Genomic DNA, 14739 nt, shown 5'->3' with positions numbered 1-14739 from the left:
AAAGAGTCTAGACTTTCTGGCTTCCCTTCCCCACATTTTATGATTGTGATGTCCTTCTTTACATCTTCGTGTTTATCCTTTTGCTGATCCTCGTGTTTATCACGGCTTTTACAAACACCTTCCCCTCCTAGATCTGCACACGGCTTATAAGGGATTACTTTCCTGTTGTGATTTCCTCCATCCTGAATCTGCTTACGTCTTTCCTTTTTAGAGGAGAGCTGCCAGTATTTCTTTGAGAATGGGTTTAGATTGCTATCCTCTTTTACTTTTTGTGTGGGGAGAAATTCCTTATTTCTCCGTCTACTGTAAATGGTAATCTTGCTGGGTAGAGTACTCTAGGCTGTAAATTTTTCCCTTTTACAATTTTGAATATATCTTGACACTCTCTTCTGGCCTGTAGTATCTTCGCAGAGAAATCAGCACATAACCTTATGGGCGTTTCCCTTATAATTAACTCCTAGATTTTCCTCTTGCTGTCTTTGGAATCCTCTCCTTATCTTTAACTTTTGCCATTTTTAGTATAGTATGTCTTGGTGTGAGTTTGTTTGGGGCCCTCTGTGCTTCCTGTATCTTGATATCTGTTTCAATTTGTTGAAGGTTTTAGTTCTGCAGAAGGGCTCAAAGATATGGTTATACATATTTTTGAAGAGGAACCAGGACCCTGCCCCAAGGCTGCACTCTTGTCTCTTGACTGCTCCTCCCTGGCCTCTGCATTCCCTCCCTTCCCTGCCTAGCAACTCTTTGAACCTGCCCTTTGGAGCTCAGTGAATGTCAGAGAGGCTGAAGCTTACTCCCTAAACATAAGAAATGGGAGACACAGAAAGCCTTGTGTGCCCAGGAGCCCCACATAGTCCTGCTTGGTTTCCACATTTGCTGCATATGGTAGTTCCCAGGCTGTAGGTCTTCACCACAGCCAGATCTGGATCCAAGCCACATCTGCAATGTATGCCAGAACTTGTGGCAACACCAAGATCCCTAATGTACTGAGCAAGGTCAGGGATTGGACCTGAATATTAAAACCACTGTGTCAAGTTCTTAACCCTAGGAGTCACACAGGAACTCCTCCATGTAAGTTTTTTAACTCATACATTCCATTTGTATAATTGTCTCTGTACACGCAGAGTCAGGCATATATACAACCTCATTCACATGGCAATGTGGTTCCATGTTCGGGTTCTGGAGTTAGGTTACCTGTGTTCATGCCCAGCCTCTGCTACTCAGAGCAGAGAAACCTCAGTTTCACGTGGTTAGAAATAGAGATCATAGCAGCTACATGTAGACATCATAAGACTGCTGTGAAAATTAAATGAAATCATGTTGGTACCTTTAGTGCATTACATAGACCTAGAAAGTGCTCAGGAATTGTCTGCCTATAATGGTAATGCTGAGTGATGCAGAGAGCTAGTACCTCCACCCCTAAAAAGCAAGTGGCATGGCCTTGCCAGACTTCAGTATATCTTCCTCCAAGAGACTAGCCGTATTGCAATAGTTGATCTCCTACCTTCAATCAAATGCCAAGATTCTGTTATTCTGTGACTATAATTACATGTGATGTTGGTTCTGAAATGTCAGCATGACAGTGAAATTCAATCAGGAAGCAGCTAAAAAAAATTATTTTTTTTGTTCTGATTATATTTTTATTTTTTATTACAGTAGAGTTGATTTAGTGTTGTATTGATTTCTAAGGCATGGCATGGTGACCCAGTCATTCATGTATATACATTCGTTCTCTCATACTCTCTTCCATCATGTTCTACCCCAGAGATTGGACATAGTTCCCTGGGCTGTACAATAGAACCCCATTGCTAACAATTCTAAAGGGAATATTTGCATCCACCAACCCCAAACGCCCCATCCATCCCACTCCCTCCCCTCTCACCTCTCCCCCGTCCCCCAGGGCAACCACAGGTCTGCTCTCCATGTCCATGATCTGTTTCTGGTTTGCAGATAGGATCATCTTTAGGCATACTTTAGATTCCACACATAAATGATATCATAAGGTGTTTGTCTTTCTCTTCGAGACTTGCTTCACTTAGTAGGAGAATCCTTGAGTCTGGCACCTTAGACCCCTCGGCCATCCTGGCACTTTTATTGGAGCTTTTTTGTTTCACACTTAAACCTCTTTTTTCTTTTCCACTGAAAGTCTTGCTTCACAACAACATTAGCAAAATTACTTACATGCTTTAATGTATAACCTAAATATGACACTTTCAGGGGAACAATAGCAATACCACTAAGAATGTTGTATAACAGTTTCAGATTTCTTTAGCCTATTTGTTTGTTTGCTTTGGTTTGGTTTTGCTTTGAGGAAAAGATTATTTATTTGTTTGTTTTAAATCTAAGAAAATAATCTCACTCTGAATATAGAGTCAAAATTCTGCATTTCAAGCCACTTAGGTAATTTTTTTTCTATATGGCTATGTCACCAACTTGATGCAATTAGGTTCACTTGTCTTAGTTGGTTTGCGGGCTTGACAGATGAGTTTATCTATTTATTTATCTGAAACACAATGACATGGTTACAAAGGCAAACTAGAAAGCAAGAAAAATCTCACTTCCATCCCTTCCCCTCCCCATAACATTAAATTTTTATTCAATTTTAGTTTATTCTTCCACTGTTGCTTATTGAAAATATTCCTATATGTGTATGTAAAAGCAACAAACTTAAGCACGATTCTGGGCCCTCTTTCTTTAAGGCCTAAACAATTACCATATATAAAATAACCAACAAGACCTAGCATATTGTAGAGGGAAGTCTCAATTTTTTTCTTTCTATGGCCACACCCACGGCATATGGAAGTTCCCAGGCTAGGGGTCAAATCACAGCTAGAGCTGCTGGCCTACACCACAGCCACAGCAACGTGGGATCCGAGCCACATCTGTGACCTACACCACAGCTTACGGCAGTGTCAGATCCTTAACCCACTCATCCAGGACAGGGATCAAACCCGCATCCTCATGAGCACTGTGTCTGGTTCTTAACTCTCTGAGACACAACAGGAATTCGAACTCAATGCTTTACAATAACCGATAAGAGAAAAGAATCCAAAAAAATGAGATATACATGTATGTATAAATGAATCACTTGGCTGTGCCCCTAAAATTAACACAACATTGTAAATGAACTAGACTTCCACTTTTAAAAATACTTTGAAAAAGAAAAAAATGCACTTGCATTCATAACAATCATGATAACAACACAAAATCCCTAAACAGTATACCCTGGAGATCTCACCCATCCACTCCTCTCCACACCCCCACTGTAACCAGCTGTGCACCTGCCCTACATACCTGAATTGACCCTGTGGATGGTCACCTCAGATATGTTTATAAGCTTTTGCTTTTACAAATAACATTGCAGTGAACAGCTTGTACCTAGCACATATTTCATTGCATTTTTGCAGTGTATCTTTGAGATAGGTCCCTAGAGGGACCATTGCTGAATTAAAGGGCATACATGTGTGGTTTGCTAGACACTGTCAGGTCGCCTCCATAAGGACGGAATCACCTCAATTTTAACACTGTTCAAAAATGAGGAGGAAGACACAGTGGCCCCCAATTCTTCTGTCGCCCAGCTAGTAACCAGTTCAGCCTCCCATTGTTCTCCCCCATGGACACTCCTGGACAGATCTCAGGCAAGACAACCCCAGGGACCCCTGAAGGAGCCCTCAAATGCCATTATCTTTGCTTTGGCTGCAATAGCAGTTTAACCAGTAGCCCTGTTCATCTCAGGCTGAGCAGAAGCTCAGCGTGGCCTTTTTTATTTTTTATTATATTTTTTGTTTTCATTGATTTATAAGACTTTTAAAAATTAATTCCTTCACTGTATCCTTGTTTTGACAAACAATATTTCAAGGCATGGAGCCTATTGGGGAATTATAACAAATTTCTGTTGTGGCTCACCAGGTTGAGAAACACACTAGTAGCCTATTGGGGAATTATAACAAGTTTCTGTTGTGGCTCACCAGGTTGAGAAACACACTAGTATCCATGAGGATGCCACTTTGAGCTTGGCCTCATTCAGTGGTTAAGGATCAGGTGTTGCCACAACCTGTGGCAGAGGTCAAGGAAGAGGCTCAGATCTGGCAAGGCTGTAGCTGTGGTGAAAGCTAGAGCTGCGGCCATGTTCCACCCCTAGCCTGGGAACTTAGGATGCACATGCAGACCTAAAAAAATAAAATAAAATAAAAAACTAGTGAACAGGGAATGGAATTATTATATTCATTGCCTTATTTGTCCTCGCTGGACATTCTTAACAAAGGGAAGGAAAATTCACACGGTTAAGATGCATTCAGTCCCTTATTCATTTGACCAACATGAATGAAACCTCCCCTCTGTCCCCTCTTGACTGCCGCTTACAGGCCAGAGAAAAACCTGCACAGGTGCTGGAGGTTGGGATCACAGCATGGTTGTAAAAACAGAGAGAGAGGGAAGAAAATTAGTAGCTAACATTTGAAATCAGGGGGTGTACATGAACATCCAGATTTCTGACTTCTCTGGAAAACGTGGCCAACCAGCCTGCTTTCCAGCATGGCAGCCACAGGGTGGAGCTGCATAGACGCTGCCCCAGCCCAGGGTGCCCATCCAACCAGGCCATTCATTGACTTTGCATCCTGGGCCATTAGTCTGTGAGAACTGCCTTAGACTGTCAGCTCCCTGAAGACAAGGACTGCCTGTGTCTGACTCAACTTTGACTTTCTGGCATCTGACCGGACACCAGCACACAGGGTCCTCCATTAACATGTACTGGATGAATAAAATGTCTTTTGAATTCATGCATCCCATTTCTTCCAATGTTAAAACTGGGCCATTGTAATTCCCTCTAGCCTAGGATTTGGGAGACAATTGGCATCCCAAGTGACATGATCTGTGCCATGGGTCCCTACCTAAAGCCACTTGTATGTCAGGAGGCTGCACTTAAGTCTTCACTTTGCCATTTGAACTCTTTTCCTCTTCACAATCCCTGCTCCAACAGAGGACAGAAAGGCACACCTCACAAAGTGGCTGCCAAGACCGCACAAAACTATGAAATGCCAAGCAAGGCCCCCAGCACTTATTTTTATCACACTATTAGCAGTGTTTCATCTCAAATGTCACGAGAGCCTCCCAACTCTTTGCTAGTCCCCATGGTTTGATTTGGTTGTGCAGCTAAGCCCCAAGGAAGACACAGAAGTAGAATCTCTGTATGCTGAGAATTTTTCAAGTCCACTCCCCAAGGACATTTACGGAGGCTAAGATCTTATCAGGAGGTCTGTATTTCTTATCAGGTCCAATAGTGGCCGAGAGGGGACGATACAGGCATGTCAGAGCATATATAACTAGGAGTTTCCAGCCACCACTGCATGCTCAGAACTCCCTCTTTCCTGAGTACCTGGACCCAGGAAAGAAGCATGAAGTGGCTTGTGATCCTTGGGCTGGTGGCCCTCTCAGACTGCTTAGTCATGTAAGTACGGGGACTAGAACTGACAGCATCTCTCTCTATGGAAGGTTTCTTGTCGCCCTGTCATCCTCTTATTCCTCCACACATTGGGGTTAGAAGGGAATGCCAACATTCCTGACAGTCTTAAACCTCAGCTCTCACTGATTGATAAGTACTTCGCCATGGGCACCATGGGGCCCAAGGATCTTGGGGAAGGACTGCGGGATTGAACAACTCTGGGGGCACCAGTCCCAACACGACCCAAGTGAAAAATGGCACGCCTTGGATTTGTTCAGTGCACATCCTGTGCAACTGTCACTGAGGTCTGTGGAAAGCATTTCTCCTGCATTTGCTCCTAGGTCTTCTCTTGGATCCCTCTCCATTTCTGTGTCTATGAGTTTCTAGGGCTTCACCTGTGGATCTCTCTTCTTTCTCTCCAACTCTCTGGCTGACTCTACCCATGAAGAACACTCGGAGGTTTCGTTCATTTTCCTTTCAAGTCTGATTCTTCCTCATTCGCTAGCCTCTTAATTGGCACAATTTATTCCCCATCTCCTGGCTCCATCTCTCATCCCTTTCTTCGGCTTCAGCCCTGGAGAAAGATCAGGAGGCCTACTGCTAGGCCTTTCGACCTCTAACAAGCAGTATGACCACAGCCAAGTCACAGACTCCCTGTCCTGCATTTCAAAGTCCTTCTCTCTAAAAAGAGGATCACGATCCCCCTTCTGCCTCCTCCCAGAGCTACTGTGAGGCAGATACTCTTGGATGACAATAGCGATGGGATCGGCTACCATGGTGGAGACTTCCCACACATAAGGCACATGACTTCCATCCTCTTCCTTAACAGCCAGAACATTCTGTGTAGGGGGCGGGGGCTATTGCATTCAACCTGGGTGCCACTGGAGGCTCCAAGGGCTCCCATGGCTTTTGCAACATTACAGGAAAGAACCTGTATTCAAACCTAGGCCCTTGCCATGGTCTTTGCAGGATGACACTCCTCATAACAATGCTTGGAAAACACACAGCGTCGGTACAATGGAGGGTGACAGTCCTTCTACAACATGGACAGCTGTTGGCTATCTCTTGTTTTTTTCCTTTTCCCAATGCACCGTGAAAGGATCCCTCTCACGAAGGTCAAGTCTGTCCGAGAAAGCCTCAGGGAAAAAGGCTTGCTGAAAAATTTCCTCAAGGAACATCCTTACAACATGATCCAGTTCCGCCTGATGAAGAATTCTTCCTATGTCCGGAAATTTGCTTCCCATCCACTGAGGAACTACCTGGATGTGAGTGAAAGGGGAGGAAGGCTCCACAGCGCCCCCTGGTGCTCTGGTCAAGCTGGGGTTCCCCAGGAGGGGCCAGGAGGGATGTTGGGGCTGGGGCCCCTTCAGGAAGCAGAACCACAGGGGGATCTGGCGCCTCACACCCAGAGGAGAAGGCACTCCCACCCTCAACTCTTGGTCTGAGGTGACTGGGCCCAGAGATGACCAGGTGGCACTGAACCTCCACTTCTGTGCCAGGGAGTTGTCATTGGCACGTGGAGCTTTTGGGGTTTTTTGGTGGCTAGGGCCAGCACCCAAAGCATATGGAAGTTCCCAGGCTAGGAGTTGAATTAGAGCTGCAACAACCAGCCTACACCACAGCCAGGCATTTCAAGCCACGTCTGCTACTACACCACAGCCCAGGGCAATACCATTCTTCAACCCACTGAGTGGGGCTAGGGATCCAACCCAATCCTCACAGATCCTAGGGGGGTTCATCATGGCTGAGCCACCGCTGGAACTCCCAAGATTCTTCTTCTTGAACTAAGGGAACCACTTAGTTACCGATGAAGGGTGAGTCATGTCTAATTAAACAATAAAGCCAACTGCAAAGCAACTTTGAAGCCACAGATGGTGGAAGTCCATCCAGCCCCCGTAGATCCTAAAAGTTTACGAGTAAAAGTTATTGAGCTCCTGCGGTGGGTGACAATGTAGAAATCTAATAACTATATGGTTATGGATACTGATTTAATTTTATGTTTATTTTATTTTCTCTTTTTTGCCTTTTGAGGGGCACACCTGCAGCATATGGAGTTTCCTAGGCTAGGGACCGAGTGGGAACTACAGCTGCCAGACTACGCCACAGCCACTGCAAAGGGGGGATCTGAGCTGTGACTAAGACCTACACCACAGCTCACAGCAACGCCAGATCCTTAACCCACTGAGTGAGGCCAGGGATCGAACCTGTGCCCTCATGGATACTCTCAGGTTCATTAACTGCTCAGACACTACAGGAACTCCCAGCTTTAGACACAGACAAAGAATAAATGAATGTCACAATAAAGGGCCAACTGTATGCTGCTGACAGGACCAGGTTTGAGTGTGGGCAAAGGAAAGAGAAGGACGTGCTCAGGATGGGCCTTGAGGGGGACACTGGAGAGCTGCTCCAATGAGACACTGGTCTGAGCACAGGCTATGAGGTGGGGCCGTGCTCAGGGGACCTCAAGGTTGGTGGCATTTCCCAAAACCAAGGTGACCAGGGCAGTCAGTTCTGCCCTGACCACCCCTCCCCGCTCCCTACAGTTGGCCTACATGGGCAACATCAGCATCGGCACACCCCCGCAGCAGTTCAGTGTCGTCTTTGACACCGGCTCATCAGACCTCTGGGTGCCCTCCATCTACTGCAAAAGCAAGGCCTGTGGTGAGTGCCCTCCCCGCCCACCTTGTGCTGCCCCGACCCCCCTTCTCGGACCTCGGCAAGCTCACAGACACGCATCTCCTCTATCTGCAGTTACACACAGGTCCTTCAACCCTTCCCACTCCAGCACCTTCCATGACTGGGGCAAATCCATCACGTTGGAATACGGCTCTGGGGAGATGTCAGGATTTCTTGGACATGACACCGTTCGGGTAATGTGGACACCACAAGCTCAGGCAGGGCTGGCCCTGGAGGGACTGTTGCTTCCCAGACAGACACAGATCCCTTGGGAGGGACTGCCTTTCCCAAAGTCCTGAGTGTCTCGCTGCCCACCTGCCCTGAGGAGGAAGCGCACCTGCTGACATGCAAACTCTCAGAAAACCTAATGCAGAGAGAGGTTTAGGGGTGGATTTGCTGCTCAGGTGCCACTTTGCTGGCAGCAGGGAGAGGGGGGAGAAAAAAACATACCTCTCTATTCCCCTAATGGGCCTGGAACTGTGCCAGGCACTTCCATTGTGATCATGGTTTAGTCCTGCAGCCCTCCCCCCTGCAGCAGGTACTGTTATTACCTACTTGTACAGATTAGGGAACAGAGGGCCTTGGCCGAGGTCACCAATCTGGTAAGCGGTGAAGCTGGCCTGGCCACTCAGGACTAAGCAGGGGTGGGGTTTTGCTGGTGTGGGTTTTAAAGTGATCTGGGGACCCTGGGGAGCAGCCCAGGGCTTCAGGCACTGAGGCAGGGGAGGCAGGGGGCCAAAGAAGTGGGGGCAACCTGCTAAGTGCATTCTTACTCTAGGCGGTCTTGGAGAATCTAATTAAAACTAAGGCTGGCCACCCCAAAAGAGCCTGGGTATTTTCTTTCCCTTTCTCTCTCTCTCTCTCTCTCTCTCTCTCTCTCTCTCTCTCTCTCTCTCTCTCACACACACACACACACACACACACACACATACACTGCATGTTTCTCAGGCAGAATTTTCATAAGAACCTTGAAGTTACCTTTTATAATGGGCATCTGCCTTACTGTGTGGATGCAGAATCCACAATGCATTGCAACAAACTCATCCCTTTCTGCCCTCAGATCCCAGGGACGCCAAAGGGAAGGCTACCCTGCCCTCTACTCATTCTCCTCAGGTGGGAACCATGTGGTCCTGCCCTGAGTCTCACTCTCCCCCCAGGACAAGGGCATAAGGCCAGTCTACTAACTGGAGATAGCATTTGCAGAAGGAGCGGCCGTGGGTTGAAATCCACAACCCTGCACAAATCAAATGGGATCCCCATCCTAGCTTGGGCTATGGCCAAGCCAGGGCCCAGGCAGGCCTTAGTTCTCTGCAAGCGGATGGCATTTCTTAGCCCCCTCCACCCCAGCCCAGGCCCTGGCCTGCTTCGCAAAATTTCATGTGGAAACACCCCCACTCCCACAGATCGGCCAACTCACCAGCACGGACCAGGCATTTGGCCTGAGCAAGGAGGAGATCAGTAGGACCTTTGAACATGCCATCTTCGATGGCATCCTGGGCCTGGCCTATCCCAGCCTCGCCATCAAAGGGACCACCATCATCATCGACAACCTAAAGAAGCAAGACCAAATTTCTGAGCCTGTCTTTGCCTTCTACCTGAGCACGTAAGTCTGAGCTGCACAAACCCTGTCTCCACATCAGCTCTAAGAGGGTTTAAGTTGCATGAAAAATTATAGACCACACAATCCAGAAGTTTATAGACAATGAGAGTCAAGACTAAGGCCAACCAACTGTGACCACAGGGCCACACCAGGCGCTGCCAGTGGTTTCTACAAATATGCTTTTATTGGAACATAACCATCCTCATTGGGCCAAGGGCAGCACTTGGTCCAGGGAGGTGGAGGGAAGAGGAGGAGCAGTGGAGGGGTCAGGATTCAGGTGGGAAGAGGAGAGAACGGGATTCGCTGACGGATTCGATAAGGAAGGGAGGACAGGGATGGGGGGACTCTTTCTTCCTCACTCACATTTGACCAGGAGCCCAGGACCAGCTTGAGCACTGGCAGGGGCCAGTGCAAAAGGAACATGTGGACCCCTTGTGGAAAAAGCTTGAGTTTCAGGACAGAGATGGAGAAGGCACGGGGCCCTGCTGAATGGGGGGCCCATGGATGCTCAGGTCACGGGCCCAGGAACCTGGCCCTGGGTGAGCCTCATCCACACCCTCAGGGCCCTCAGGTCTCAGCTTTCCTGAAAATTGACGGCTGGCCCAGTGGAAGCCACAGCCCTCCAGGCTGGGGTCCCCTGAGGGATTCTCTCAGTAGGCTGATTGCGGGAAAGGACCAGGCCCTCCAGGAAGGGTGGGTGGTCAGAGCCTGGCCAGGATGCCCAGGTTCAAACCTCTTCTGGGCCACTCATTAGCTGATCAGGTACTCAACCCTCCGTGCCTCTATTACTACATCTCTAAAATGGGATCGTAGCGGTGCCTCTGATGGGTGGATAAGCACATCCCTCAACAGTGCCTGCTGTGTGGCCAAGTTGAGAGAAGCCACCCATTATTCTCCTACACTCAGCCCTCCCTCTCCTCCTCTCCTCAGCAACAAAGAGGAGGGCAGCGTGGTGATGTTTGGTGGCGTGGACAAGAAATACTACAAAGGAGACCTCAAGTGGGTGCCCCTCTCAAAACCCCACTACTGGCAGATCGCCTTGGACAGGTAAGCCCCTCCCTCTGAAAACCATCCCTAGGCTGTCCCCACACATGCACACAGACACGGACAGGCGCGCACACACACACACACACACACACACACACACACACACATACACACACACACTCTCCACAATGACACACTAAGAAACACATATAGAGACACACATAGAATCACACACGGCACATAGAGACACCTATACAGACACGCCCGCTCACACAGACACACCAAGACAGACAGACACAGACATACACAGACAGACACAAACACCTCTCAGAGGTTTATATTTACCCAGGCCTTCTGACCAGGGTCCTGACAAAGGTCCTGACCAGGTTCTGGAGATACCTGTGCAACCGGGGGACACTGCAGCTGCCATGCTGGGAGGCAGGTGGGGTGCTGGGTTTGAGGACCCTAAAGTGTCCTGAAAGGAGAATCAGGGAGACTTCCACGAGCCTGAGCAGGCTGGTGCTAAGATGACCAACTGTCCTCAGCTACCCAGGCCCAAGCAGGTGATTAGGGCACAGGATTGCCAGTGGGAAAACAGGACACGTCCTGGACAAACTGGGAAAATGGGTCTCCTTAGGGAGAAGCTACCCAGCAGTGCACAGAGGCTGGCTGCATTCTTGAAACTGGAAAGCACATCAGTCAGAGAGACACCTCCTGAACCTGACTCACCCCGCCCCATCCCAGGCACACAGGGGGATAAGGGCTATGACAGGGACCACCAGGGAGCTGGGACCCAAGAGTGGCCTCAGAACAAGAGGCAGGAGTTGAGGCCCTCACACAAGAGCTTCCATGTCCTTTGGAGGTCCCTGGGCAAGCTCAGTCATTTCTTCCTGGGGGCCTCAGTGTCTGAGCCAGCCCGGGGGGCAGACCTAGGGGACAACCTCTCCCAGGGCACCCTGTGTCCCCACCACCACCACTCTGAGCTGAGACTGCCCTAGAGAATCTCCACCATCACTCTGGGTGTTGACCCGTTATTGCTTAGACACCAGAAAACAGTGCTCTGTTTGCCCTCATTCATATCTTCATTCATTCAACAAACACATGGTGTGGATTTACTGTGTGATGGGCCCTGAGGATACCCCTTGTTCTTATAGACCTAGCATCTAGGAAGGTGGACATTCAGGAAATGAGTCCCACAAAGAATGAATTACCACTTTGCTCCAGGCTAGACATAGTGTGTACAGAGAATATCCAAGAGAAGAGCCTGATCTGGTTGGCGGCAGGAGGTGGAGGGGAGCAAGAGGAGAATTCCCTGAAATGTGACAATTAAGCTGCAATCTAAATGATGAGGAGAAATCAACCAAAGGGGATGGAGGCCTTCTAGACAGGGTGACCAGCTTGTGCCAAGGCCCTGAGGCACCTATGAGCCTGGTGCATTCAGGAACTGAAAGGAAATTAAAGAAAGTGAAATGATCAGAGCAAAGGAAAACAGAGTGGGGACAAGAGCTGGAGGACTGTTCTGGAGACAGTCGTGGGTGGGGGCAGTGGCAGCAGTGGGAGACTTCAGAGTGATCCTGGAGCCCCCTTTGTCCCACTGTCTCTCAGGATCACCTGGAGAGGGGAGGTCATTGGTTGTCCCCGCGGCTGCCAGGCCATCATGGATACCGGGACGTCATTGCTGATTGGCCCAAGTAAAGCGGTGGCCAAAATCCATTCTCTCATCAATGCTGCGTACGTTAAGGAAGAGGTAAGTATCAGGCCACAGGGTCACTCTGGGGCTCTTCACAGGAAAGATCTGCTGAACCAACCTCTCTTCCTCTTTCTCTAACAGTATGTGGTCCCGTGTAATGCCAGGAAGGCCCTGCCAGACATCGTCTTCACCATTAACAATGTCAACTACCCAGTGCCAGCTCGAGCCTATGTCCAAGAGGTGAGGGGCCAACCCTGGGGGCTGGTTCTTAAATCTGCAATGTGTGGGACCAGTGCGCTCCTTGATGCCAGGAGGAGGGGGCTCTCTACAAGCCAAGCTGTACCACTGCAGTTCCCACCCCCACCACCCACTACCACGTGGCCCTGGCTGGAGAGGGGGCCAGGGCCTCCCACAAAACCAGCCTCTTGAAGGCAAAGGGAAGACTAGGACAACCACCATCCTGAAATAAAGATGGAGACTCCACCCCGAGCAGGCACAGTATCAGGCACAAGGAGAGGGGACCACTAAGGGCCTTGGCCCTCAAGGGCCCACAGATGGATGACACAGAATCCCTGTGATCATCAGGCTGAGGGACAAGGGGGTGGCTGAGGACACTGCCAGTGTGTTGTCCCACCAGAGTGGTTCACAGTCTCCCTGCCCATCTCCAAAGTGCCCTGGTTTGGATGATGATTAGAGGGTTTCCCGAGTCCTAGGCTGCACCTGCCCTTCGTAAGCCCCAGGTCCCCCTCTGGGAGCTGGGACACCAGACCAGCCCTGTGCAGGGCTTGGAGGCCCTCCTGCATGAAGGGGACACAGTGACTGCACAGCCCCTGGCTCAGACTTGAGCATTAATACACGTCAGCTCCCGATAGGAATTGAGAGGAGGCTGAAGGAGCTCAAAGAAGGCTGTGAGGAAGAGAAGGAATTCCAATATTCTAAACCCCCAGCCTCATGGAGGGGTGAGAAGCCCCTCTGGGGTGGAGGCAAATCAACACTGGGCTCGGTGCCCATGGCACCCCTGGGGGCTGTGCTAAGGGATGCCAGGGGCACATCCAGCTGATGAGGGCTAGAGACAATGGAGCACTGGGCAAGTCACCCAACCCAGCCTGGAGTGGCCAAGGAGGGTGAGCAGGAGTCCAGGAAGGCCACCCGAGTGGGGTGGGGGAGAGGCGCTGAGCACAGCCTTAAAGAACAGGTTGTGGGGAAAGGGGCAAGAAAAGGCCTTCTGTGCAGAGAGAACAGCCAGCCTGGGGCAGAAGGAAAGAAACAGCAGGGAGGGGGAGGGGGGCTACAGCCCGCCTGGTTCTTGGATGGACACCCCACTTCTGCAGCTGCTCAGAGAGCCACTCAGCTCTCACCTAAGGCAGGAGATGAAACCAAGAAGCTGCCCACCGTGGATATGGAGGGCAGTGGCAGGTGAGGGCTCAGGCTCACAGCTGTGTCTTTCCTTCTCCCAGGATGCTAGTAATAACCTCTGCTACAGCGGCTTTGATGGCATCATGGATACCTTGAGCGAGAGTGACAGCTGGATCCTGGGTGATGTATTCCTAAGGGTGTACTTCACCGTTTTCGATCAAGGACAGAACAGGATTGGCCTGGCTCCCGCTGTGTAAATGCTGGAGCTGCTTCAAGAAACAGCCAGGCCCACACCCTAAACACACATTCCCTCACACCTAGGGCATTCTCGCCCAGGGAGCGCGGCTTGACGGCGTTCGGTGCTCTGAAAAGTCCTGTTCTCAGTAAAGAATAAAGGATTGCCTTTGCAATGGTGCTGATACCAACCAGCGCCTCTCTTTGGGTCTGGGCGGTGCCTCGTAATCGCGCAGGACTGCACGACCTAGTCTGAACCATAAATGAGAGGAGCCCATCTCCACGAGATTTCCAACAGAAGGGCAGACCTCTCGGAAGGATGCTGAGGATCAGGGATCAAGGAATCCGTGCAGATCCAAAGATCTCAGTGACCAGACCCAAGTCATCAGAAGCCATCAGCTCACTCTTTCTCTCCATTGCTCTTTCCCTCTTCTCACCTTTGACTCTCTTGGCCTCTCTCTTACCTTTCCTCCCTCAGGCTTCTAAACATACTGAAGGACTCCACAGCTGCCTGCCCCAGGGTTTTACATCCAGAAGGAAAACAAGCGCAGAAAAGATCGGGGTACCAGGGAGGGCTCTGATTGGTCCACCGGAGGTCACGTGTCCAACCCTGGACCAACCATCGCAGAGGGGTCCTGGGTACTCCGATTGGTTTCACTTGGTCACAGGGCCTTGCCAGGCAGCATCTGATTGACAGTTTTCTCCAGAACAAAGTGACTGGACCCCGGGAGAAGTGGCCCCAAAGGAAGTGGCAGAAGG

General features: G+C 49.7%; 1 protein-coding gene across 1 annotated transcript; it reads left to right on the top strand.

The window, feature by feature from the left end:
- LOC100737419 (pregnancy-associated glycoprotein 2) lies at positions 5356-14156 on the top strand. The gene is made up of 9 exons (XM_003480693.3): positions 5356-5443; positions 6537-6702; positions 7981-8098; positions 8189-8307; positions 9517-9716; positions 10644-10760; positions 12306-12447; positions 12532-12630; positions 13848-14156. The coding sequence occupies exons 1-9, from the start codon at positions 5391-5393 to the stop codon at positions 14001-14003; spliced, it is 1170 nt and encodes a 389-aa protein (XP_003480741.2). The 5' UTR covers positions 5356-5390; the 3' UTR covers positions 14004-14156.

Source organism: Sus scrofa, chromosome 2 (genome assembly GCF_000003025.6).
Source record: "Sus scrofa isolate TJ Tabasco breed Duroc chromosome 2, Sscrofa11.1, whole genome shotgun sequence".
Classification (NCBI taxonomy): domain Eukaryota; kingdom Metazoa; phylum Chordata; class Mammalia; order Artiodactyla; family Suidae; genus Sus; species Sus scrofa.
This window is presented reverse-complemented; position numbering and strand designations above follow the sequence as displayed.

What these genes read in the sequence shown, in the direction of transcription:
- LOC100737419 (XM_003480693.3), top strand. Translation starts at nt 5,391, where the DNA reads ATGAAGTGGCTTGTGATCCTTGGGCTGGTGGCCCTCTCAGACTGCTTA. An exon ending in TTTGCCTTCTACCTGAGCAC is followed by an intron (nt 9,717 to 10,643) that starts GTAAGTCTGAGC and finishes TCCTCTCCTCAG; the next exon opens with CAACAAAGAGGAGGGCAGCG. An exon ending in TGGCAGATCGCCTTGGACAG is followed by an intron (nt 10,761 to 12,305) that starts GTAAGCCCCTCC and finishes ACTGTCTCTCAG; the next exon opens with GATCACCTGGAGAGGGGAGG.